The sequence below is a fragment of the Fonsecaea pedrosoi genome (assembly GCF_000835455.1).
Source record: "Fonsecaea pedrosoi CBS 271.37 unplaced genomic scaffold supercont1.5, whole genome shotgun sequence".
Classification (NCBI taxonomy): Eukaryota; Fungi; Ascomycota; class Eurotiomycetes; order Chaetothyriales; family Herpotrichiellaceae; genus Fonsecaea; species Fonsecaea pedrosoi.
Window position 1 is genome coordinate 1086653 of NW_013550611.1, and position 23851 is coordinate 1110503.

A 23851-nucleotide genomic window follows, 5' to 3' on the forward strand; every position below is an offset into this window, starting at 1 on the left:
GGTGATATATTATTGTCCTCACCCAGCCTCTTCACCTCGCATGGGTAGGTTGAGGATGGTTTTTATGGACATTCTCTTTCGAATTTATCACCCCTAACCCAACTCCAACTGTCATCACTCGCTTTACCCAGGTCTCCATTTCCCTGTCCGTTCGCTCACAAAATCTATTATACAAACACATTTCGTTTCTTGTTTATATTCCACTTGTACAAACATAACCAAAATGCTCATACCGCGGGAGGGATTGTTGCTCAGCCTCATCGGGGGACAGTGGATCAGCAATGTTTACGCTGCCATCACATGGCCGTCGCCCGTCTACGATGAGCTCGAAGACCTGATGCTTTTGACCTCTGGCTACGGTAACAGAAACATCATGGCCCCCTTGGTCCCTTGCACATTTGCCCCAAATACAGGTCACTCAGTCGCCGGAGGTTTCTTACGAGTCGCCTTCCACGACATGGCCGGGGCCAATGTGGCTGAAGGGACGGACGGGTTGGACGCATCTATCGGTTTCGAACTGGACAGTAGCATCTTTCCTGAGAATACTGGTCCTGCCTTCAACAACACCCTCTCCTTTGTCTCGAGATTCTACAGCAGTCGGGCCTCCATATCAGATCTGCTAGCCTTGGCAGCCTACGCCTCAGTTCGAGCCTGCGGTGGTTCCGCCATTCCACTCAAAGCCGGTCGTATCGACGCTACCCAGGCCGGAACTCCCGGTGTTCCTGACCCCAAGGACGATATTGACAAACTAAACACCGAGTTTGCTCGTATGGGTTTGACTCCGGAAGAAGGTATCCAGCTTGTTGCCTGCGGTCACACTCTTGGAGGAGTGCATTCTGCAGAACACCCTACCATTGTCCCTGTGGGTACGACCTCTCTCGGAGTCCAAGACTTTGATGCCACGAACAACACCTTTGACAACTCGCCCCTCACCATGTATCTCGACGGTACCACCTTGAACCCACTTGTGGTAGGTCCAGACGTCGATGCTCGGTCGGATCTCCGGCTCTTCAACAGCGACGGCAACAAAACCGTCTCGAGCATGGTAGATTCATATGACAGCACTTGCTCAGTCATCCTTGCCAAGATGCTTGATACCGTTCCAGCTTCGGTGACCTTGACCGAAGTGATCACACCTTATCCCGTCAAGCCAGCGAACCTTGCGGTCACCATCAGCAGCGCCGATCAGCTTGTCTTCTCGGGAGCTATTCGCTTTTGGACGAACAAAGTCTCCAAGTTATCGGTCTCTAGTTTGCAGCTTGTCTACAAGGACCGAACTGGAGCTCCGGCTGGTACTATCGACGCCTCTGTGGCCCTGGGTGACGGCACTGGATTTGACGATTCTTTCACGGTGGGAATTTTTCCTTCTCTGCTCGATCGAATTCAGTGCTGACGTTGTGAATAGTTTTATGGATTCAATGCTTCGATCCCTGCCAAGACATCCATTTCGTCTTTCGTGGTGAAAGTCAGCCTTACTTCGGGAAGTACCCTGACGTACGACAACAACGGCGAGGATTTTCCGGTTCAGGACACAGTTCTCTCCCAGAACGCTTACTCAAGTCTTGCTGCTGCCGATTCCTCGGGCAGTCAGCAAGCGACCATCATCGCAGCTGTGAGATACATCCGCCCCACCTCAACGCGTTCGCTAACTTACGCAGGTGCGGTCCGGAACTGAGGGAGAAGTTGATCTCACAGTGGACCTGATCAATGCAATGGGAGCGAACAATCTGCCGACGATCTCGAAAATCCCAACAGCCATGACCAAAGTGTGCGAGTCGCTGTACTATGATTTCTACTCCGCGTCCTTTGGCGTACCAGCCGCTGCGGTCAACGGCACAAAGTACGATTTGAGCGCCGGAGGGGAGTACGACGGCTTCAAGGGCTTGATCGGGTTGCAAGCACAAGCGGCAAGGCTTCCATGCGGTGGTGGTTCGAGCTCTACCACGTCTAGCGCCATGACTTCATCTAAATCCCGGAGCGAGCTGTTAACCTCGACAACTACTGCCTCTTATATCTCAACGACCGATACAATTCCCGACAAGCACGTCAAGTCAACTTCCAGCCCATTCTGGAGCGATTTCACAACTACCAAGACCACCTCTGTCGACCAGGTAATGTCAACTCGTGGCCCAATATGGAGCGATTGGACGATCTCTACTTCCAGCAGCGAGCCGGTATCCCCGGAAACAATGACTTCCACGAGCGATTCTATTTCGTGGGTTAGCGGCGATCATGGAAGCATTCCTACCAGTGGCAGCGTCCCCGCGGCTGCTGTCAGCTCAATCCCAGCTGGAGGCTCGAGCTCGTCAAGTTCGCCAGTTTCACCCGCCGTCACCACTTTTACCGGCACTGGAAATGCACTGACTGGCAGTGGCGTTGTCAGCATGTTTGCGACAGCTCTGGGTGTGTTGTTGCTGTTGTGAACCAACAAAATCTACATGGCGGAAGGAGCAGAGGCCCAACTGCGCTTGGGAGATGATGAGGTTGCGGAGCAAGCGGCTGTTACCTATTTTCTTTCGATCTCCTTTGGCATTGACAAACCGTGGCACAACCTCCACCTTTTGCAAGGAGATTTGTATGAAGGGCCCAGTGCTCTCTCTAATCTCATCCCAACCGAGATCTTGCACCGAGTTTCGAATTTTCTAGGAGTTGGATGATCTCCCCGAGGCCATGTTGCTCCCATGCAATTTACCTTGAGACATGATCGGAGCCATCTCAAGAAGGCGTTGATAAAAAAAAAAAAAAATACTGGGAGAGGAAAGCACGACCGATGTAATGCAGAAAATCCGCCCCAATAAGCCATCTATACGACACATTTACAGGCAGAAAGACGCATAACTGTCTATGCCTTTTTATCTGAACCATGAATACAAAATACGACCTTCACAACTCGTGCTTTGAGATTATCAATAGAGCTCCTGGTCACTGCACTATTCGTAAGAACATACGGTACTCCTGAATCAGCCTGATGTTACCTCGAGGCCACTTCCGGATCTTGTGCACACAGACTAGTTACCAGGCGGAAGGATACGTTGAGCACGCGTTTTCGTATCAGTGTGACCAATCCCGAGATGTTCCCCCATCAGTCCCATGCATCGTCGGTCCCACCATGCATGTCAAGAAAGGAACGGAGGGACAAAAGCCCCTGTGTTCCGTGCGGTTCAGCAAACTTGCTCACAATTCATCCGAGCAGATGCACTTCGCAGCCCTTTACATCTTTCTCTTGTAGGCAAGTGATTATGACCGACTCACCTGATCAAATGAGCTGCGGGACCCTGCTATTCGCTGCGACTGGGTCGATGCCTTCCCCTTTAAACGTGCCAACACCGCATGGCTGAAAGCTTGCTTAACCCAGGAGGGAATTGTTGAAACGATCTCTCGCTGTGATGTGGGAGACGTGTCTATCCCGCATACTTGCTCAAACGCTGATATATCTCCCGTCTGACTGGCCGTGGGACTTTGGGAAGAAACTTGCTCAAATGTTTTTAGTGCCGAATGCAATGCATTTCCGTCCTGGGCGAAATTCCCTCGACCAATGGCAGACTGTTTGAAGTTAAGATGAGGCGAGCCGCGGCGCAGGCTACTCTGTATCGATTGCAATCTTGCTCATCGCCCGGAGGTCAAGGTGGAAGATGAAATAGAAATGTACCCATTTGGGGAGTTGGATGGGGGTACAGGTGCAAGTAACGCGGTTGCTGCAGACCCCCCGACCTAACGATACGTTCGTCGATGACCCGAGGAGAACGAGAATGAATGAAGTCCTCCAGTAGACCTTCACTATCGAGGGAGGCGGGCTATTCACGGTAAAGAGCATTTGGAGGAACACCGAAGGCACCAACTACTGGTCGGCGCGTTGCGAGAGTTCTTCGAGATCCAGCCAGTCGTGCTGCCTGCCGCAGACTCATACAACTATTTCGACCGATGTTTGCATTCCTCCCCCAACGTCGTCAGCGACGTCCATGTATTCATACAGATACTCAATCACAAACTACTAACAGTGAGACTTGATGCCACAATCCCGTATCCTTGTTTAGTAGACCTCACAAATTCAAGCAAACATGGCCTCCGGGCCCTCGGGGCAACAAAATTCAACTCCAATGCCAAACAGCTACTTTGTGACATGTCTGGTGGCCCAAAACGAAACCAGACGTTTTCTTTCAACGCCTGATATTTCCCCAGGCTCTCGCGCTGGCCTCTCTGGGTCTTTCCATCCTCTTCAGAGTCGCCGAAGAGCTCCAAACGTCCAGTAGTGCGGTTGCGGCATCTGGATGGACTGGGGTGGCGTTTCTGGCCACATAAATCGGCTTGTTGTCATTCCACTTGTTCCTGATGCCGCAAACCTTGTTGAAAGACAGGGAATCGGCGGCGAGCCACTTGATTCGACATGGGTGGCCGGACTGTTGGACTGCTCTCATCACGGTAGTATCATCATCAGAATTTGACAAGCCTTCACCTCTAATGCCAGTGGACGAAGGAGATCGCGTCGAGGTGGGTGGGGAGTTTTCGCCGCAGAACGGCGGATCTTGTTTTACAATCGGCGACATGTCTGGCGAACTCGCGCTGCGTCTATCCGCGCCATCCTGCAGACTTGAAAGGGATCTGGAGGCCGAGCTAGACTCGCTATCCGATGCGGCGCTGTCCCGGTGGTCGCACGATGAAGCCTCCCAGACGATCTGCCGTCTGCTTGGCTTGTATCGGATTACGCCTGGATTAAGGAGAGGGGCCGGCAAAGATTTCGATGAAGCATCGCAGGGACTTCTCGATTTAACGGTTGTGCTAGGGGTCTGACCGCTGGACGCTGGTGCGATGTTACCAATGGCATTTGGGGCCTGGCTTTCGTCCTCTGCGGATAGAGGGAAATGTAATTCTCGATCGTTTGTCGGGTTGTCCATCTCCTCATAGACAATAGCGGAGGTCAGGAGCGCGTAGCCGAAAAATTGACCGGAACCATTTACGGAGAAGATCAAGTACACTTTCCGTGCGGTCTGTGAACGCGACAAGGAGCTTGGTCAGCCTCTGGCTGAAACCACGAAACGGCTTGCGGAGACAAGAACAAAAAGAGATAGATGGTTTCCTACCTGCACAGCGTTGTTGATGCGATAGACATGGCGAGACGGAATGTGCCATTGATTCATCTGGAGACTGTGATACATTGCCTCGATGGAACAGCTTTTGATGATGAAATACTTGTCCTTTCCCGACTGAGACGGGTCGGCCTCGGGGAATCGGGCCAACTCTTCCATCTTTTTCTCGAGTTCCACGGGCTGGTGGATGGATAGCTTGCGGCCGCCCTGCTCGTCATGCCCGTAGCTGACCTTGATGGAGCGTCTTCCTTGGTCCGAGCGGATGCGGCAATCGAGACATTTCTCGTGGAACAGGGTGGATGCAGCAAGCTCAATGCTTTTCAGGCGTGAAGCTTTGGTACTGAAGTTGGCGAATGCATATCTCGCCTCTGGATTATAGGTGATGCTGACAAGGTCGCTGCCGGCGACTTGATAGAAATGATCCCTCAGAGTAAGGATAGTTGCCTGTAAAGGAATGTTGCCGATCCAAAGAGCGTGCTCTCCAGACGACGAATGCTTGCGTGTAAGGGGTGGCCTCAAATCTGGGCGAGAACGAGCTGGAGATCTTCTGGCAAAGCTGTCTGTGTGCAAAGTTAACAAAACATTTCTCAAGGGCAATGTCGATCCAGCTGACCGTTGGGTCTCCACGGCATGTCCATCTTGTTCGTTGCAAGCCACGATAGCTGACCGGACGGTAATAGAATGCGATGCGAGCTCGTGTACATGGGTCCCGGTGAGAAATCGCGCCATATTAGAAGTTCTGATAGCTAAGAGCAAGATATTTCAGAGAGCACATTTCTACCCCCAGGTGACCATCCTGGTTGAGGTGGAAGGAGAGGTCTGTCGCCCTGCCCAGAGGCTGCCATGGAATTATCTGTGCTAAGCAAGTTTCACCCAGGCCAGAATCAGAAGGGAGCTCTAGCCCAGGCTTCACGGCGGCGCTTGTGACCAGAAATTGCTGCTGGTCGAAATGTGCTCGCGCAATCAGACCTGGTGCGTGCCGCGGCGAGTCTCGGATGCCTTGCCAAAGCGACTGCCAACAGATCCATGGCCAGTGACACCACCAGGCCGTGGTGTCGCGGCAAGCCACAACTGTCAACAACAGCAAGGCACGCGTTCGACGCCCAGCTATCAACTAACTTGCTCGGGAGGGGGTTGTGACTCGATCATTCAACGATCTGGATCGGTCGAGTGGCGAGGGCCATTCCGAGTCTTCGTTGAGGAAGCAACGACAACTACGCATGCTCGCACATTTTCACAAGTACATTTGGGTTGCGCTCTTCATTCTCCATTTCCCCAATCCAGACACTCTACAGCGATACCCTATACCAGCCTCAGCTCGAGATCTGGTCTGCATTTCTTTTTTCATCATTGAAACAAACCAATATCAGCATAGACATACGAACAAGTTCTATATCAATGTTCAGGTCCGGCAAAATGATGGTCCCTCCAGAGTCCACCAGCAGCATTATCCTTCGTCGCCAGCATGGACACAGGAGGTAGCATTTGTAGAACCTTTACGAGCGGGGGTACATCGCCTCTCGTTGCGCATTCGCGGGCTGTTGCGTTTCTTGTCATCTATGTGGTTATTTCTCTCGGTTCCTCCAACACGCTCCCAGTCAATACCACTTTATTCTAAAGCCCACAAGTACCCTGCTTAACACACTATAGCGCCAGTTAATTAGGTCTCTTATATATATAGTCTAGGTCGCCCTCGTATAAACAATCTAATCAATGAATACTACCTACTGTGCAGATGTATGGGAAGCGACGCGAGAGTCTTAGACCCCTTTTTGGGAGAGGTAAGAACAATGCTGGAAGACTGAAAACATGTCCAGTAACATTATCTGGAGTTTGGTAACGTTGTCCCACAGAAATCGACTGCTGGAAACAAAAGAGCTGGCGCCATTGGGGCATCCTGCGGCTCTGGACTCAGGGCTATCGCAAGACACCCTGCAGAGCGCCACCATCGGCCTAGGAACAATCAACTGGCGCAGATTCTGCCGACCTAGGGAGGCGGCCAATACCTTCACTCATATCCGCAAGAATCCCAGATTGGATCCTGTCCCAAGAGTCCAATACTCATGAATCCAGGCTGGGGAGATGGGCATTGATCGATCGGCTGTTCCGACTTCATCAGCTCCTTGAGACCGACCCGACCACATTGTCAGTCAGCGTCACGTTCGACCGAAGGATGAGCAAGTTTCCCTTTCCAATAAGATGCCAGGCACCCCAGGCTAGAAATACCACGGCTAGTGGCCCTGCAGGCCTCGGCGAAGCACTTCCAAGATGAGCTTGTTCAGACCCACACTGTCCAACATGCAAGAGCAACATTCCAGACACTGAAGCGATGGCAAAAGAGTCCACGTCGAGAAAAGATCGGTCGGGTACCTCACCGTCTCTGTACCAACACCTCCTTCTCATCAACTGATTGCACACACGTCCACGTCTTGGCAGTGTGGACCATCTATGGCACAACCGACCATGTATAAAGACTGTCCGTGGGCCCAGTTCCCTGCTCATGGTGTTACCACCGTTGTAGGCAGTCGTCGGCACCATTAGTCATGAAATACCTTCTTTTGCTGGCGCTGAGTTGGGCCACGAGTGTAGTAGCTACTGGCCCACTACCAGTCACGAGAAGTGGCTTGGCCGGCATCGCGGGATTCACTTTTTACAATCCGTATTGTGGCCATGGCTGCTTCCGATCTTTCTCGCCTTACAAGTTGCAATGTTCCTCGACCATCAGCGCTGGAGGGCTTACCACCGCGGATACAATTGCGCATGAGCTAGCCCTTTGTCGTGCATCGGATTTCCCCTACCTGAGTTCTATTGCATGGTGCATTCGCACGTTCTGCCCCGAAAATGTCCGGGCGTCGACCATCGAGAAGTTTTGGGAAACGCAGATCACAGGAGATGCTAAGATACTCCCAAAATGGAGCTATGGCGAGACGTTGGCGAACATCACCAACCCCCCCACTGTGGTGGCATCGGGCAAGGATCTTGTGCTAAACATGACCATGGTCACGACTTACACCACCTGGAAACTCACCCAGGATACCTTGATATACTTTTTCCGTGAAAGCGCCCGGGAATCATACTATGGGTACGTGGTTGCTCTTATCGTCTCTTCTCGTAGTGTCTCAGCGGTGCAAGTCAGATCCAATATCGCGACTCTCTGTTTCATTGCTAATGAAGATCCCTCCTGACAGACTTGCGATTCTGCTCACAGCCTTCGGTCTGCCACTTGTGCTGACCTGGCTCGGATATCTCCCATTCATGACTGGTTTCACGGACCACATCAAACCATGGCTTTATCAAAGTATCGTCGGGACTTACCACGATCGACCTCTTCCCTTCTTAATTGGTAATGTGCCCACTCTTGGGCAGAGCGGTTACATCGCCGTGATCGTCATACTAAACATTGTCTTTCTCACCATCGGCTATGAGACATTGTGGCCGAATGAAGAGATGCAGTGGTACGAAAATCACTACCAAGAACTCATGGCGTACTGGATGTGGCGCACTGGTGCTCTAGCATTCTGTCAACTCCCAGTCTTGTTCCTGTTCTCGAGCAGGAACAACATCTTATTATGGCTAACCAATTGGTCCCACTCAACCTACATGCTGCTCCACCGATGGGTCGCCCGGCTCTTCCTCATCCAAACTCTTCTCCATTCAATTCTCTCATTGGTATTATACCAAGACGACGGCCATTATTCTTCCACAGTGGATACACCGCTCTGGTATTGGGGCTGTGTGGGTACGGTCGCAGCGGTCATCATTGTCCTCACCAGCTTTCTTGTCATACGCCAACGAGCGTATGAGCTGTTCCTACTCACACATATCGTCATGGCTGTCGTCTGCCTTGTGGGATGTTGGTATCACGTCTGGGCCGATGACGAGGGAGACTTCGGCTACGAGACTTTCCTATACGCAACGTTTGCTGTCTGGGGCTTTGACCGACTGGCTCGGGTGGGACGAATCTTGAAGACGGGAGTGAAACGGGCCGTCGTGACCGACGTCGGCGACACTATTGCTCGCATCGATATTCCAGGACCTCGGTGGTCTTCGCCGGGGCAGTGCGTCTACGTCTACTTTCCGACGCTTCATCCTTTTCGACCTTGGGAGAATCACCCCTTTTCCATTATCCCCACTGCTGCTCTTACCGGGCGCCCCAACAACGACGGTCCGGTGCCAACCACTCTCGCTGACCTAGAAAAGAACCGCCCAATCACTGTGACTCCGAGACCTTCAACTCAGCATGAAGCCTACAAGAATTCAGGCCTAACACTGTTTATTCGAAAGAAAGCAGGAACGACGCGATTCTTGAAGACACGGAACGAATTGGTCACACTACTCGAGGGCCCTTATCCTTGCAATCCTACCAAGGAAGTCCTCCAGAGTGACCGGCTGTTGCTAATCGGCGGGGGGATAGGCATCACTGGACTGTTAGCGTTCGTCCACCGTCACCCGAACGTGAAACTCTATCACAGCGTCAAGGCGGACGATGTTTGTCTGGTTGAAGCTTTGGCCAGTTTGTTGGACCAAATCCGCGACAAGGAAATCGTCGTCGGGCAAAGATTGGACATCAGCGGCTTGTTGAAAGATCAGGCCGATCTCGGATATTCCAAGATGGGGGTTGTCGTGTGTGGACCACCTGGTATGTGTGACGATGTCAGGGTTGCTGTCGCCCGACTTGCCAGAGAGAAATCAGGCCGCTGTTCGTTCGAGCTTGAGGTTGATACATTTGGGTGGTAGGCTGAGAGCGGGCAAGGCATGTCCAAGAGTCGACGCGATTCATTCACTCTAGATATGCAGACACTCTGACCTCTTATTGCAAATGGGATGATGTCACGATGAGCACCTAAAGGAAGGTGACAGGGCTGAGGCTGAGCCAAAGTTGAGCCAAGCACTCAAGCACGTTACCAGATTTCTAGTAAAGCGGCAGGGGACGGTCCCAGGCGGATGCCAAGGCCAAGAGCTTTGTCGCCGCTGAAAACCGTTACATTAGGCCTATCCTTTTCTGCTAATTTTCTCTAAGTAACCTAGATAGACCTAGACTAACGTAATCTGGAGAAAAGGAACTTTTATTATTATGACTATAACGTTAGCTAGAACCGGTAGGATAAGTTATAGGTACTATAGGCTCAGCCGAGGCGATAAAGTACTTAACTATAGGCGGGTGCCGGGAACCCGGCCGGCCCTGCCCTAGTTGCCTAGATATGAGCGCGACTGATCCGCTGCCTAGGCCGAACTCTACCACGCTCAGTCACGTGCGGGAGTATCTTGGGTTGACGTAGCGAGGCGCAGGGCCACGCTCAGGTCCCCAGATGGAAATGCAAAGTCCTCGTATCGAGATTCCGACGTCGAACAGCCTGTCTCCTCGCGGGGCTGTGCTTCTCAGCCTCCTTTCCCATCCAAAGCTTTGCTTGCGCCCTTTAGCTCTTCTCGTTGTCAATCTAAACATTTCTAGGCGAATGATACCAATTCATCGAGATTGATCTTGCGGTACCCGTTCAATTTCCTTGTCGAGTCGTCTGACTCAAAAGTGGTCTTTTTGACTGCTCCATCAGGCTGGCCACAGCTCGCTTAGGCCTCGCGGCTAGTGCCGCCCTCTCTGCCTGGCGAGGTCAGGCTGGCTGTAAGGATTTCAGCTGCCCATCAATAACCTGTCAACACGCAGACTTGTTATAGTTGAGTCACTGGTATGAGCCACTTGGGCTGCAATATCGCTGCGACCCAAATTCACTCATTAAAAAGGAAAAGAAGGTATGGACGACCGCAGAGACAATATCGGCGGAGGTGGTGGTCGCTGGTACGGCCCTCCACCACCGGATCTGTCCCTCCCACCACCTCCGACCAAGATGCGCCGCAAACAGCGTCGACAGCCTCCGCAGGAGACGGTAAACCAGTTCTGGGACCAACTGAACCCCCGACATCCGGGGAAAGTCTTCACCCTCCTCCCCAACAACCCTTACGCCCGCAAAAAGGCGGCAAAGACCCCGCATGGCACCGTCTCTGGCCAGCGCGCTGCCAAGTCGTACGAGGAGGCCCGCGCCGAGTGTGTCAGGGACGTCGACAGGATCGTCAGAGAGTGTAGGCGACTGAACCAAAAGTACCGTGACATGCATTTCGACATCGAGTGGGATCTCAAGTCCGGCCAGCGGAATTGTCTCGACGGTCTCAGCACGCCCGGTGATTCCATGAAGCCAAAGGGTGTCAGAAGGGTGACGGTGAGTTTTCTTTTGCCCCCTCCCATCATTGGTTTGGTCCTTGTTCCCGTCGTTGCTTTGGTTGGAAATCTCGCAAAGCTGTTTTTTCCCTTGGGGCGTGCTAAGAGAATGTGGCTTAGGACATCTTCGAGAAGCCCGAATTCTTCATCAAAGGTCCCACTGCCGGCGACGTAAGGCAGGGACGTGATGGCGATTGCTATCTGATGGCGGCCCTGTGTGGGCTGGGCAATATGGAAGGGTTGATCAACCGAGTCTGTGTCAAACAGGACATGGACGTTGGCGTTTACGGTTTTGTCTTCTTTCGAGGTAAATAATCTACTCACGGCACCGTGCATCTCCTTCCTCTCCAGTGCCAGAAGAGAGGTCAAAGTTCATGTGCTAAATCTATGTGTTTCCCTAGATGGCGAGTGGCAACATACTATCATCGATGATAAATTATATAGTAAGTCTTCCTTCTTCCGCCCCCAAGTATTCACGATGATTAATTCCTGGGTGTCTCCAGCTAGAGCGCCCGATTACGACGAAGCTCAGGACGAGCGGGTCGTCTGGGACGACATCAACCGCGTCGACAGCGCCGAGGAATACCGCAAAGCGCACCTGACGGGCTCGAGAGCACTGTACTTTGCACAGTGCAGCGACGAGAACGAGACCTGGCTCCCACTGCTTGAGAAGGCGTACGCCAAGGCACATGGGGATTTCGCGTCCATCGACGGGGGATTCACTGGCGAGGCCATCGAGGACCTGACCGGCGGGGTGACGACCGAGATATACAGCACCGACATTCTCGACCGCGAAGCCTTCTGGCGCGACGAGCTCATGCAGGTTGGCAAGAAGTTCCTGTTCGGCTGCGCCACGGGCTTCTTCGCCAACTGGCTCGACACGACGGGGGCGCCGCGCGAACGCGAGGGCATCGCCGAGGGCCACGCCTACAGCATCATGGACGCGAGGGAGGTCGAGGGCCAACGACTCCTGAAGCTCCGCAACCCGTGGGGCAAGAAGGAGTGGACGGGGAAGTGGAGCGACGGCAGCTCCGAGTGGACGCCCGAGTGGATGAAGCTGCTGGACCACAAGTTCGGCAACGACGGCATCTTCTGGATCAGCTACGACGACCTCCTCAAGAAGTACCAGCACTTTGACCGCACGCGCATCTTCGGACCCGAGTGGAACGTCACGCAGTGCTGGACCAGCGCCAACGTCGCGTGGTCGGCCGAGTACCACAGCACAAAGTTCTCTTTGACCCTGGAGGAGAAGGCGCCCGTGGTGATTGTGCTGGCGCAGCTGGACGACACCTACTTCGGCGGGTTGGAGGGCGGGTATGGCTTCGACCTCCAATTCCGCCTCGAGTCCGACGACAAGGAAGACGAAAACGACTACATTGTGCGGTCCAACGGGAACTACGGCATGGCCAGATCCGTCAGCACCGACATTGAGCTGGAGGCCGGCACGTACTCGGTGCTCATCAAGATCACCGCCACAAGGGACACAGAGCGTGAACATGTCGAAGACGTGTTACCCATTTATGCGGCTACACGACGCGAAAAGCTCATCCAGATGGGTCTCTCGTACGACCTGGCACACGCTAAGGGCGTGACTGTAGAAACCAAGGCGGAGCGGAAAGCACGCAAAGAACGCGAAAAGACTCGACGGGCCAAGGAGAGGCAGGAGATGAAGGAGCGGGCCAAGGCGCAGGCCAAGAAGCATTGGGAGAGACAGAAGAAAAGACACGAGCTGGAGAAGGTGAGGTCGGCCAGACACAAGGAGAGGAAAGAGAGGAAGAAGCGGGCAAATGGGAAAACCCGTCCAGAGGTAGTCAAGGTGGTCATCGTCGAGAGACAGGGGACCTTTGACAGCATGGCCAACGAAAATCCCGAGAGCAGGAGGGAGACCGCGACAATCCAGGACGGACACGCCGATAAAGTACACGACCCGAAGAGAGCATCTGACTCCGTCACCGTCCAGTCCTCCAACAACAGCTTTGTCACTGTGAGCACGAAGGGGCCTGCGGAGCTGTCAGAAGAGCCCATCCCGATCCTCGCCCCTCCAGAGAAACCTGCGGAAGAGGTCACTGCCGAGAATGTCGTCCAGCCTCTAGAAGAAGTGGTCAAGGTCGCCGACGCAGAAGAGCATGCGATCAAGGTGGAAGGCTCTTCGAGCACGAAACCCGCCGAGTCGGGGGATTCCCATGCTGGATCTAACGACGCGTCAGTCCAAACTGAGAGCTCGATTGTCATCACGGACATCAAACCGTTGTCGAAGCCGCCACCACGAACTGTGCCGGAGGCCGACACCTCGCAAGACGCAAGCTCAGACAACCGAGTCGCCGTCATCGCCAGACGCACGGACAGCGAATCTAATACGGCAAACGGCCCTCGTGGTGGGGCACCCCTGCGCAGCGAAACCCTGAACAGCACGGCCGCCATGCTAGGAATCGGAAGCGGAACCGATAGTCGCGAGTACGACGACATCCACGACGGCGACCAACTCCGAGACTCGGACATTGATCGCTACCACGACGCGAACCGAGAACCCGATGAGGACGAGGATAATCAAGATAACGACAACAACGACCGAGTGTCCAACGCAGACTCCTTCCCGCCCTTTGACTGGAACTCGGAACTCGACATGAGTCCCTACACGAGCAGCGACGATGACGACTCGGACACTTCGTCAACGCACACCTTCCCTCCAGGGCTCGGTCGACGGGGGACCAACGTCCGCCGCGGCCGACGCCGCTCTCGCTCCCCGCTGCTCAACCCGCCCATCGAGATTGACGACCCGGGCGCGAAGCAAGCGGGTGGTGGTGGGGCCGACGACACCGGCGGCGACGGGCCCAATGAGCCGTGGAACGCGGTCTGCGTCGTCGGGTTGAGAGTGTACTCGACGTTGAAGGGCGAGGGGGTCAAGTTGAAGATTGTGCGGCCGAGCGAGTTCTCCGACGATGATGACGACAACACTGCGGATAAAGGCGGAGAGAAGAAGGATAAACACGACACCACAGCCACTACTACGGGCAATGACACGAGCGAATCCGCAGAAGCAGACGCAGACAAGAAACCCGCCGTCGAACCGATCCTCGACCCGGACGATATCTCCAAGGGCGCCGTGGCCGTCGAGCCTGAGAGCACCGGCGCCGTTGTGGCTGGGGAAGTGCAAGTCCGTGATCCGGCAGATCGGATGAAACTAGGTGCTCGCGACAGCGGTAGCGGTAGCTCCAGAAATAGCAGGACCATGAAGCTGGGTTTCCCTCCCCCGACGGAAGAGAGGGTGAGCACGAACACGCGGAGAACGAAGAAGGAGAAGCAGCTTGCGCGAAGATGAAGATGAAGATGAAGACGAAAATGAGGTGTTTGGATACCAAAACAAACGACGACGACGATAACGATCATGAACAAGGCGACAGATAACTGAGACGATAGCGACGATGCGGGTGAACTGAAATTGAGCGGCACATGTCATGTCAATGACAGGATCGGTAATCTAAATTGCCAGAGGGATGGGATTATAGTAACAAACGAGACGCTATCAAGGGTGGGATGGATGGAGGTGGAAGATGTGGGATTCCATACTTTTTTTCTCTTCTCTCGATGTTTTCTCTTTTCTTCTCCTCTATACTATGCTATACTATCCTCTCCTATCCTATCCCATACCATACCATACTGAAAGTATACTTCCAGTACCGATATATGTATGCACTCACTTGCAAGTACGAGTTTCTCCCTCATATTCTGAGTATTGCCGCAGGGCGAGATCGATCGATCGATCCATTGGTCTGTGTGGTCCATGTCATTCTTTATTGTTATTGTGTGGAGGTAATATCTGAGGAGTGACTGAGATGTGGATCCGGTCTGGTCTCTCGATACAGCCAGCCGTCTCGTCGAGAGACCGGACGGGACCGGGACAATCTCAATCTCAGAGCATGCAACTTCGCCTGCGCCTGTCAACTTGTTGTGGCACCACATACAGATATCTCATTCGAGCCGGCACGTTAGGTTGTGAGAAGCCCTCAATCATTCACAATATCCTGGTGGCTGGATAGCTGGCCTGCCCTGTCCATCGAATATCCCGATAACAGCATCAAGAGGATAGCGAATCATCGGTGAGCTGTAATTCGATGGCGAGTCGAGTGTATCGTCGTCCCGATAGTAGAGATTTGTCCCAGTTTCGCCCCTTAACACTGTCTTCCCATCCGATTCTCGATCACATCACTCTTCCGTCTCTAACAAGCTAACGTGGCACCGGATGAAAGTACTGTACAACACGGCCGTTGAGATCGCACAAACGGTGGTTGGACAGCTATTCATCTTGTTCAGAGGACAAGGTGCAGCGCACGAGTCTTCTCGAACTCCACATGCAACCGTCACTGCGGAGGTGAGGAAGATCAATGTCGCCTTGTCCCTGACTTCCTACTCTGAGCCATACTTCGATCGTTCCCTGCAAAGGAACCCGAAGCGTTAAATTCCCCGCTGCTCCCTGGAGCACGGAGCCAGTCCTATAATGTTTTTGGATGCACATTTCCAACTCTTTGTTCCTGTCATCTTTACCCAAGAACCTTCAGTCCACCCTTTGTCTTGGGTTGTTTCTTTTGCACACCACCATGCTCGACCTTTCCATGCCCACCCGCTCCACCTTTGCCCTTGTGGCCGGAATGCTTCTGGTTTGTGGGTCGTACATCCGTCACAGCTTTTTTCACCACAATTGGATGGCTGCCAACATACTTCCCGTTCATATCTCTTGCAGCTCGGAAGTAATCGTCGCCATCAGCGAAACTCACGAACCCATACCCCTTGGATTTGGTAGTGCGTTTGTCTCGGATCACGCGAGCTTTCTGGACAGAGGGATATTGTGCAAATGCTTTTAAGAGCGAGTCATCGGTTACTTCGCCTGCGAGATTGCCAACGAATATACGGAAATGTGCCGGATCCCACTCCAGGAGAGTCGGATCAGTCCAGCTTGTACCGCCACCGGAACGGTAGACTGTTTTAGCGACATCGTCTTTTTGTTGAGTTGTGGGCTCTTTATGTGACGTATTCGTTACTGGGTTTGTGTTTGGAGGGGCTCCCCCGGTCGGTTTGGGTGTGGACGTGGTACTCGCATCTCTGCTCACGTATGCGCTTTGCCATTGTTGAACCTGAGCCTCGTAGTCGGCATCGAAGCCCGAATATGGGTTCGCCGAGGAAGACGCCTCTGGCGTTGGCACGAAAGGGTTGCGGATCTGGGGAGCGCTCGAGTACGTTGCGTCATATTGAGGAAGTGATGTGGGTTGCGGATACTGTGCAGCCGGACTGTAGGTCGTTACGGGGGTGGTAGTATAATGAGCTGGACTGCTGGTGCGATACGAATTCGCTATCGACCTTGGAGCGAATGCAGTGAAGGCCGGCTTCGCAGTGGCGGCGCTCGAGGATGGTTTGAAGGCTGGTGAGGGGCCGATTGCAGAGGGCGGCGGTCGCGCAGGGAGTGAGGCCGGAGGTTGAGAAGTATTGAGACCTGGAGGGGCCGGATACGACATGATGAATGTTTGATTCTGACAGTGAACACCACTGGTTGATTAGACGTACCAGAAACCTCACAAGAGGTTAGTCTTGGACCAGCGCAATTGGTTGTAGACGACTCTCAAAATGCTTCGTGTAGATGAAAATCCAATCGCTGCAGAGATTACACGCTGTAGCAGGATATTTGACAGTCTGAAGTAGGCTGAAGGTGGTGAGTGGGTGGAGGTGTACGAGGTAGATCTATCGAAATCTGTAGAAAAGTGTTTGGCTATCAACCACCGAAGCCTTGTGAGGTCGACAGGCCCGACTGCCAACCGAGAGACCTACCTGGAACAGCAGGTCTCCCGAAGACACTAGGTCACATATAGCGTAGTCACATGAGATTGACACGTGATAAGTCTTGGCATGAGCGCTTGGGGCGGAGGCTGTTTGTTAGCCAGGCTCCGAGATCTTAGTCATGTCGAGCATGGGAGAATAGGAAGTCGATCAGATAAGAGTTCAGCAAAAGGTTCAACTTGAGGCGTCACACGTGGGCCGATCACTCTTGAATGGAGAACAGTGCACAGTGCATTCTTCGTTCTACTCGTCTGCGGGCAGGCTCCTCTGCGACGAGGCGCAACCCCGGTTGTTTTCGGACACCTCGGAAGAACCATCCCGGAAGTCGCAGTTGGCCATCAATCGTGGTTCAGGTGTTGGATCTCTCTGATGTGGAAGAATGATTCAATGCTGAGTCACCTCTCTCCTGGTTATTCACGAATCCCAGAAGCACATGGTCTTGAGCCAGATTGTTGCTGGCTTATTGCATCTGGTTCTACGATATCTACGTAATCTGCAGCAATAGCAAAGACTCTTGATTGGGGAACTGACCGCGCACCGATGAGTGGTCAAGACGGCTAGTCCCAATGGCACAAGTAGTCAGCCGATGGAGGGCGACTCAGTACCCAAAGCTTCCGAACAAGTGCTGGAATAGTGGGTGACTGCGGTACCAACTGCCCCTCCAACGAGAAGAAATTTGTTTGGTGGGGTTGAGGCCGTGCCTGAGCGGTAATCCATGCCCATTGCCAGCTGGAATCGACATATTATTACTGCCCTTCCCCTGGCTGCATCTTTCTCTTCTCTTTCTTGACGTTCGTGCCTCTCGTCTTTTTCGGTGCATTAGACAGAGACTCGATTGCTGCTTTCATACCTGCTCCTCAAATCCTGTTGAACCGTCTATTCATACCTAGATTTGTTTAGTCTTCACTTCAACTCTACCGTCAACATGTCTGGTCCAGTGTACGTCCTTCCTCCCTTGGTTGCGCAGGCACCCCAGTAATTTTCTTTCTCCCCTTTTCTTCTACCAAGAATACACTGCAAAGCGTTGTTCACCGCGGCATAAGGATACACCCGATTGACGAACAGGATGCTGACTTTAGAGCGCGACTGGCTGGCCTCCAGGTCGGCCCAGCGCAGGCCGAACCCAGTGGTGATTTCGGTCTCATTGGCCTTGCGGTCATGGGCCAGAACTTGATCTTGAACGCTGCCGACCACGGTTTCACCGTTGTTGCCTTCAACCGAACTGTTTCCAAAGTTGACCGCTTCCTCGAAAATGAGGCCAAGGGTACGGAACAACCCCCGCCTGTACATAAGATCGTACTAACCGACCGTGCGCAGGCAAATCCATTGTCGGAGCCCACTCGATCGAGGAATTCGTCTCCAAGCTCAAGAAACCCCGCCGCATGATGCTCTTGGTCATGGCTGGTCCTGCCGTCGACGACTTCATTGAAAAGCTACTCCCCTACTGCGACAAGGGTGATATCATCATTGACGGCGGTAACTCCCACTACCCAGACAGCAACCGCCGCACAAAATACCTTGCGGAAAAGGGCATTCGATTTGTTGGAACTGGTGTGTCCGGTGGTGAGGAAGGTGCCCGTTATGGCCCTTCTCTGATGCCTGGTGGTAACGAGGAGGCTTGGCCCTACATCAAGGACATCTTCCAGAGCATCGCTGCCAAGTCCGACGGTGAGCCGTGCTGCGACTGGGTTGGTGATGAAGGTGCTGGACACTACGTCAAGATGGTCCACAACGGTATTGAATATGGTGATATGCAACTGATTTGCGAGGTAAGTCGACTCGACGCCAACTGCTGGTGGGGTTTGTATCTCTAACCAAATTCAGGCCTACGACATTATGAAACGTGGTCTCGGTATGAGCTACCAGGAGATGGGTGACGTTTTCGCCGAGTGGAACAAGGGTGTTTTGGACTCGTTCCTGATTGAAATCACTCGAGACGTCCTTCGCTACACCGACGATGATGGCTCGCCACTTGTTGAGAAGATTCTTGACTCTGCCGGTCAGAAAGGTACCGGCAAGTGGACCGCCATCAATGCTCTTGATCTGGGCATGCCTGTCACTTTGATTGGCGAGGCCGTCTTTGCTCGCTGCCTCAGCTCCATCAAGGAAGAGCGTACGCGTGCTTCCAAACTACTTGATGGTCCCAAGCCCTCTTTTACTGGGGACAGGGCTGCTTTCCTCAAGAACCTCGAGCAAGGTCTCTATGCTTCCAAGATCATTTCATACGCTCAGGGTTTCATGCTAATGCAAACTGTAAGTCAATGGCGGAGTTCTCTTGGTTCTCTATACTAAGTCGATGTGACAGGCTGCCAAGCAATACGGATGGAAACTCAACAAGCCATCCATTGCCCTCATGTGGCGTGGTGGTTGTATCATTCGATCGGTTTTCTTGAAGGACATTACCTCGGCCTACCGTTCTGACCCCAACCTCGAAAACCTGCTGTTCAACGACTTCTTCAACAAGGCTATCCATAACGCCCAAGAGGGCTGGAGAGATGTGATTGCATTTGCCGTCAAGGCTGGTATTCCCATGCCGGCATTCAGCACTGCCTTGGCCTTCTTCGACGGTTACCGCACCAAGGATCTCCCTGCCAACTTGCTCCAAGCTCAGCGTGACTACTTTGGTGCTCACACCTTTTTGGTCAAGCCCGAGTATGCCAGCGAGAAGTATCCCAAGGGCGAGCACATCCACGTCAACTGGACTGGCCGTGGTGGAAACGTCTCTGCTTCCACCTACAACGCCTAGACGTATCGCCGTCTTTCTCTCCACCCTCTGCCTCTCTTTTGCCTGTCCTCTAACGTAGCGTGGAGAGACGGGACTTTGAACCCATGTCCGTGCAGGCTTTGTTGTTGTGCATGGCATATTTAGCTCGGAGGGCTTCAGGATTGCATCTTAGGCATAGATAGTGTTCATAATTGGGCCTTTTTTTTGTGCCTGGAAAATAAAACTTGATCCTGGGACCACGAGCTGCACGAGCTCCGGCTTTCGGTGAAACTCGAAGCTCCGATAGACCAATCATACGAGGCTCGTATTCCGCCCCAATTCGAGCGTCTCCGTTTCCCCTTCTCGCCAAATAACTTTGTCCACGACAACTGCGAACCGCACCCGTCGGTTGCGGCTCCTCGCGCTCATCAACTTTGTGAGTTGATTGACCACAGGCTTCATTTCTCTCTCTTTCGCTTCGCTTTCTTGTCTATTCAATTTCACAAAAGCATTGGCATAGGGCGCCTGGCGTATCAATTTGGCATTGGATTTTGCGCTCCGCAGCACTGTAACTGCCGGCACGAGCCTGGCCTGGGTCAGTGCCTTGTCTCGACCTTGACCTGATTTCGTCTATTCGTGGCCCACGCCGCAATTTTCTTGTGACTGTCCACATTCGCACTATCTGCGCGACAAGCACGGAGGGTGATAGCTTCTCGTGAAGGGTTACTGAGGACCTGGTCTTGTTCGAGTCTTTGCACGATGATGGCCGACGGTAGACGCCAGAATGCAGGAACAAGAGTGCCAGTGGCTCTGCCCAAGGGTGAGCAGACTCAGCCCGCAGCATCTTCGGTGTCTCAGGACGTCAGTTTGCAATTGGCAATTGGAAGCCGGTAAGACTGCGCTCGTCAAGATTTGCGTCTGTGGTTACTCACAACTGTCGCAGCGTCCGCCTTACCACCACCGCGCCGAACCAAACGACGGTAGAGGGTACTGTCTACACGGCTGATCCTCTGACCAACCTTCTCGTTATAACCACCACTGCCAGTTCTTCCGCTATCACCTCCTCTTCCCTCGTCGCCCCAGCTGGAACCTACCGAATCATCCCGATTTCGCAGATCAGCTCCTTTCAGCTGCTTTCTCTTCCTCAATCCTCGCCGGTCTCTGCGAACAGCTCGGCCCTCAACACAATCGACACCAATGCTGTGCAAGGGCGACTTGCAAGGAACATAGCCGCTCAACAAGCAGCACAAGCGCGCGTTGGTCCCAAAGGCACAAGCCCTATCGACCAAGCGCTGTTCGATGCCCTCTCGCGAACACATCCTGCTCGGTGGTCGGGTAACATGATGGTTGTCTCAGATACTTTCTTGATTGATAAACCATATGGCGCGGCCAATGTCCGGCACGCGGAGGGGAGAGACGGCGACCTGGATCGAATGAAGAAGGTGGTAGACATGGAGCGGCAGAAGATCACACTGAGATTTGCAAAGGGGTCACTCGACGGGAAGCTAGGATCAGATGTTTCGCCTGTCAAAGCGACGTCGCCTGCAGGCATGAAGAAGGGCGGCTGATGGGGATGGGTAGAGTCAAAAGGCCAATGTCTGGTATTCTATGAAGAGAGGAGAAAGCGAAAGGGACGGTTCATTGTGCGGAATCGCACGCAGGGCCAGAAACAAGCATTGACGGACTTTGAATATGAGCCGCATTGTTTGGAGTCAACATCAGGATATCGACCGGCGTCATACAGCGCTAACAAACTTTAGTGCAGCAGTTGACTGTAGCTTGTTCCGCCTGTTTGTGCCTTCGGGTCAATGATTCGGGCATTGATTTGGAAGCACCGAGTGGCGGAGTAGGCATTGATCAAGCAGGATAGCGCGCCACGATCTATCTCCATGAGAATTGGAGCGAGAATAATTCTCCAGGTCGTTGTGCACTTGGCTCAACCGGCTATGCATATAACCTATATTGGACTGGACCGGGAGACGTGGAAATACTGGCAAAATATGCATTCTACACCCAGTAAAATTTCCCTCCACTGCAGTACAAGTGCTTGTACCGAGCAGACAAGCCTATTGTGTGGGGCGGAGCGGAGCCTCTTCGGGGATTATGGAGACTCCCCCCCCCCCTCCCCCCACACACACCCCCTACGCGGGTCAGCCTCGTCAGAAGGAATAGTATGTCCAGACTACGAGGGTAAAGAGAAAATGAATGATGGATCAGTGAACGAGGAAGGAAAATTGTATCCTGGTTCCCGTGGCCTTTTATGTTTAATGTTTCACTGTAGACTCTGCGTAAATTTGAGAGTGTAATTTCATCACACTCCCCCCGGTATGGTTCCCTTTTGCTGCTAACTTGCTAACAATCGATGAATGAATGACCGAACCCCTCCCTCCCCTCTCCCATATATAGTTGTGGTTAGGTCATATCATGCCATGTCAGATCCAGTTCAGGCCAAGTCAGACCATCGCGCCACCGACTAACCCGACCACAGCGACGACAAAGACCTCTTGCGAGAGACCCTTTTGTCCGGCAGCGGCACCAGCACCGGCGCTGCTCGTTGCGCTGGCGACCGAGGCCGTCGCACTGGCTTGTGACCCTGATCCCGTGTCTGTACCTGTGGTTGTCGCCGCCGCGCCCCCGTCCCCGCAGTACTTTGAGCTCAGGGACATGATGTCGCTGGTGGAGGGGATGCTGTCGCCACAGATGGAGGTGTAGCAGCTATCGACGTCCGACATGTCAGTATATAGTGACCTCTAAAGGGGGGAGTGCAGCTCCATAGCTTGGTTGTGATTACCTGAGCGCAGCGCGGACATAGCTGCATTCACACGAGCTGAGGACTTTGAGATCGGTGAGGGTCGTGGCGCATTGCACGACGGAGCCGAGACATTGGAGGACAGATCTATACACCAGGAGATGGATGGATTGTCAGTGTTTTGTCGGATGGATAATGAAAGCAAAAAATGATATTTGGTCCGTAGGTGACTTTCGAACTTACGCGGGCCCGGGAGATCCTTCGGTGGTGCAGACCATCTGGGCTGACGCCATGTGGAGGGTGACGGCGGCGAGGGGCACGCTCAGCAATGGATGTGATAGTCTCATCTTGAAGATCACAACAGGGATAACCAGTGATACCAATCTGGAGACCAATGGAGCATATACCCAGTGGCAGGACGCAGGAGGTAGGTCTTTCTTCTTGCAAAGACAACAGCGAGAAATGGGTGGGAGAGATGGACAGATAGAGATCAGACATATATAACTCACACTCACACTCACGCTCACATAGCTGGTTAGACATCTGGGCAGAGGGGGTTTCTTTCCAGCCGATACGATACAGTATATGTCGTCGACGGACCATGTCTTATCTTGTCTCGTGCCATCCTATCCCGGTCCTTCTCATTTTCCACCACCCGTCCCCTGAAAGGGCCCGTTTCGTGAAACCGGAGCAGTTCTCACGAACATGACCATGACCACTCCCACGACGGTGACGGGACACGACAAGAGAGTTCGAGACACGAGGCTCGAGGCCCAGACTATACGAAAGTGGCTCGCTCGCCCGGCCAAAGGGCTGAGAACCATGGGACTCGCCTGGTCTTTAGGATCTGGCACCTGGCCAGCACCCAGTAAGGGCTGTGTGTGTGTGAGGTGAGTGGTACTTCTCACATCCAGTACTGGGTATATTAGATTTTTCCAGCACCCAAAAAGGATAAAGCCCCCTGAATACGATCGATTATTGCAATTTATTCCCAAAGAAGATGCCACTCCGTGCCGTCCTGCATGCAGATACGGTCAGTGTAGGGTTAGAGTCATGGTTGTATTCTGTATCAAATGTACCAAATTTTGTCAATCAACACGAGCAGCTCTCTTTCCTTCCCATCGGCGAATGAACTTGATGCCTTGGGTATCTAGAACCCAATGGTGGCTGGGAAGGACGGGGTTGGTACGGACTAATCAAAAGTCGAGGACAGCGTCGTGTCTGATATGCAGCCAAGAAAAGCTTCTCCATGACAAGTCAATCACAAGCCGCTATGA

At 53.1% G+C, this 23851-nt stretch overlaps 8 protein-coding genes across 8 annotated transcripts; 5 read left to right on the forward strand and 3 right to left on the reverse strand.

Annotated features, from left to right (window-relative positions):
• Positions 1 to 223: 223 nt before the first annotated feature.
• Z517_07868 (uncharacterized protein) lies at positions 224 to 2423 on the forward strand (the record flags this gene model as incomplete). The annotated part of the gene is made up of 3 exons (XM_013426389.1): positions 224 to 1351; positions 1406 to 1612; positions 1659 to 2423. 3 exons carry the CDS (start codon positions 224 to 226, stop codon positions 2421 to 2423), a joined length of 2100 nt encoding a protein of 699 aa, XP_013281843.1.
• Positions 2424 to 4157: 1734 nt separating this feature from the next.
• On the reverse strand, positions 4158 to 5722 carry Z517_07869 (uncharacterized protein; the record flags this gene model as incomplete). Its single annotated transcript, XM_013426390.1, has 3 exons — positions 4158 to 4985; positions 5079 to 5644; positions 5698 to 5722. 3 exons carry the CDS (start codon positions 5720 to 5722, stop codon positions 4158 to 4160), a joined length of 1419 nt encoding a protein of 472 aa, XP_013281844.1.
• Positions 5723 to 7627: 1905 nt separating this feature from the next.
• Z517_07870 (uncharacterized protein) lies at positions 7628 to 9821 on the forward strand (the record flags this gene model as incomplete). Its single annotated transcript, XM_013426391.1, has 2 exons — positions 7628 to 8166; positions 8273 to 9821. 2 exons carry the CDS (start codon positions 7628 to 7630, stop codon positions 9819 to 9821), a joined length of 2088 nt encoding a protein of 695 aa, XP_013281845.1.
• Positions 9822 to 10834: 1013 nt separating this feature from the next.
• Z517_07871 (uncharacterized protein) lies at positions 10835 to 14614 on the forward strand (the record flags this gene model as incomplete). The annotated part of the gene is made up of 4 exons (XM_013426392.1): positions 10835 to 11296; positions 11416 to 11602; positions 11697 to 11738; positions 11799 to 14614. The coding sequence occupies 4 exons, from the start codon at positions 10835 to 10837 to the stop codon at positions 14612 to 14614; spliced, it is 3507 nt and encodes a 1168-aa protein (XP_013281846.1).
• A 1219-nt stretch (positions 14615 to 15833) lies between these two features.
• On the reverse strand, positions 15834 to 16802 carry Z517_07872 (uncharacterized protein; the record flags this gene model as incomplete). Its single annotated transcript, XM_013426393.1, has 1 exon — positions 15834 to 16802. One exon carries the CDS (start codon positions 16800 to 16802, stop codon positions 15834 to 15836), a length of 969 nt encoding a protein of 322 aa, XP_013281847.1.
• Positions 16803 to 18046: 1244 nt separating this feature from the next.
• Z517_07873 (6-phosphogluconate dehydrogenase, decarboxylating 1) lies at positions 18047 to 19867 on the forward strand (the record flags this gene model as incomplete). The annotated part of the gene is made up of 5 exons (XM_013426394.1): positions 18047 to 18096; positions 18165 to 18385; positions 18439 to 18890; positions 18946 to 19374; positions 19427 to 19867. 5 exons carry the CDS (start codon positions 18047 to 18049, stop codon positions 19865 to 19867), a joined length of 1593 nt encoding a protein of 530 aa, XP_013281848.1.
• Positions 19868 to 20584: 717 nt separating this feature from the next.
• Z517_07874 (uncharacterized protein) lies at positions 20585 to 21393 on the forward strand (the record flags this gene model as incomplete). Its single annotated transcript, XM_013426395.1, has 2 exons — positions 20585 to 20715; positions 20769 to 21393. 2 exons carry the CDS (start codon positions 20585 to 20587, stop codon positions 21391 to 21393), a joined length of 756 nt encoding a protein of 251 aa, XP_013281849.1.
• Positions 21394 to 22278: 885 nt separating this feature from the next.
• Z517_07875 (uncharacterized protein) lies at positions 22279 to 22921 on the reverse strand (the record flags this gene model as incomplete). The annotated part of the gene is made up of 3 exons (XM_013426396.1): positions 22279 to 22540; positions 22617 to 22721; positions 22818 to 22921. 3 exons carry the CDS (start codon positions 22919 to 22921, stop codon positions 22279 to 22281), a joined length of 471 nt encoding a protein of 156 aa, XP_013281850.1.
• Between the last annotated feature and the right edge of the window lie 930 nt (positions 22922 to 23851).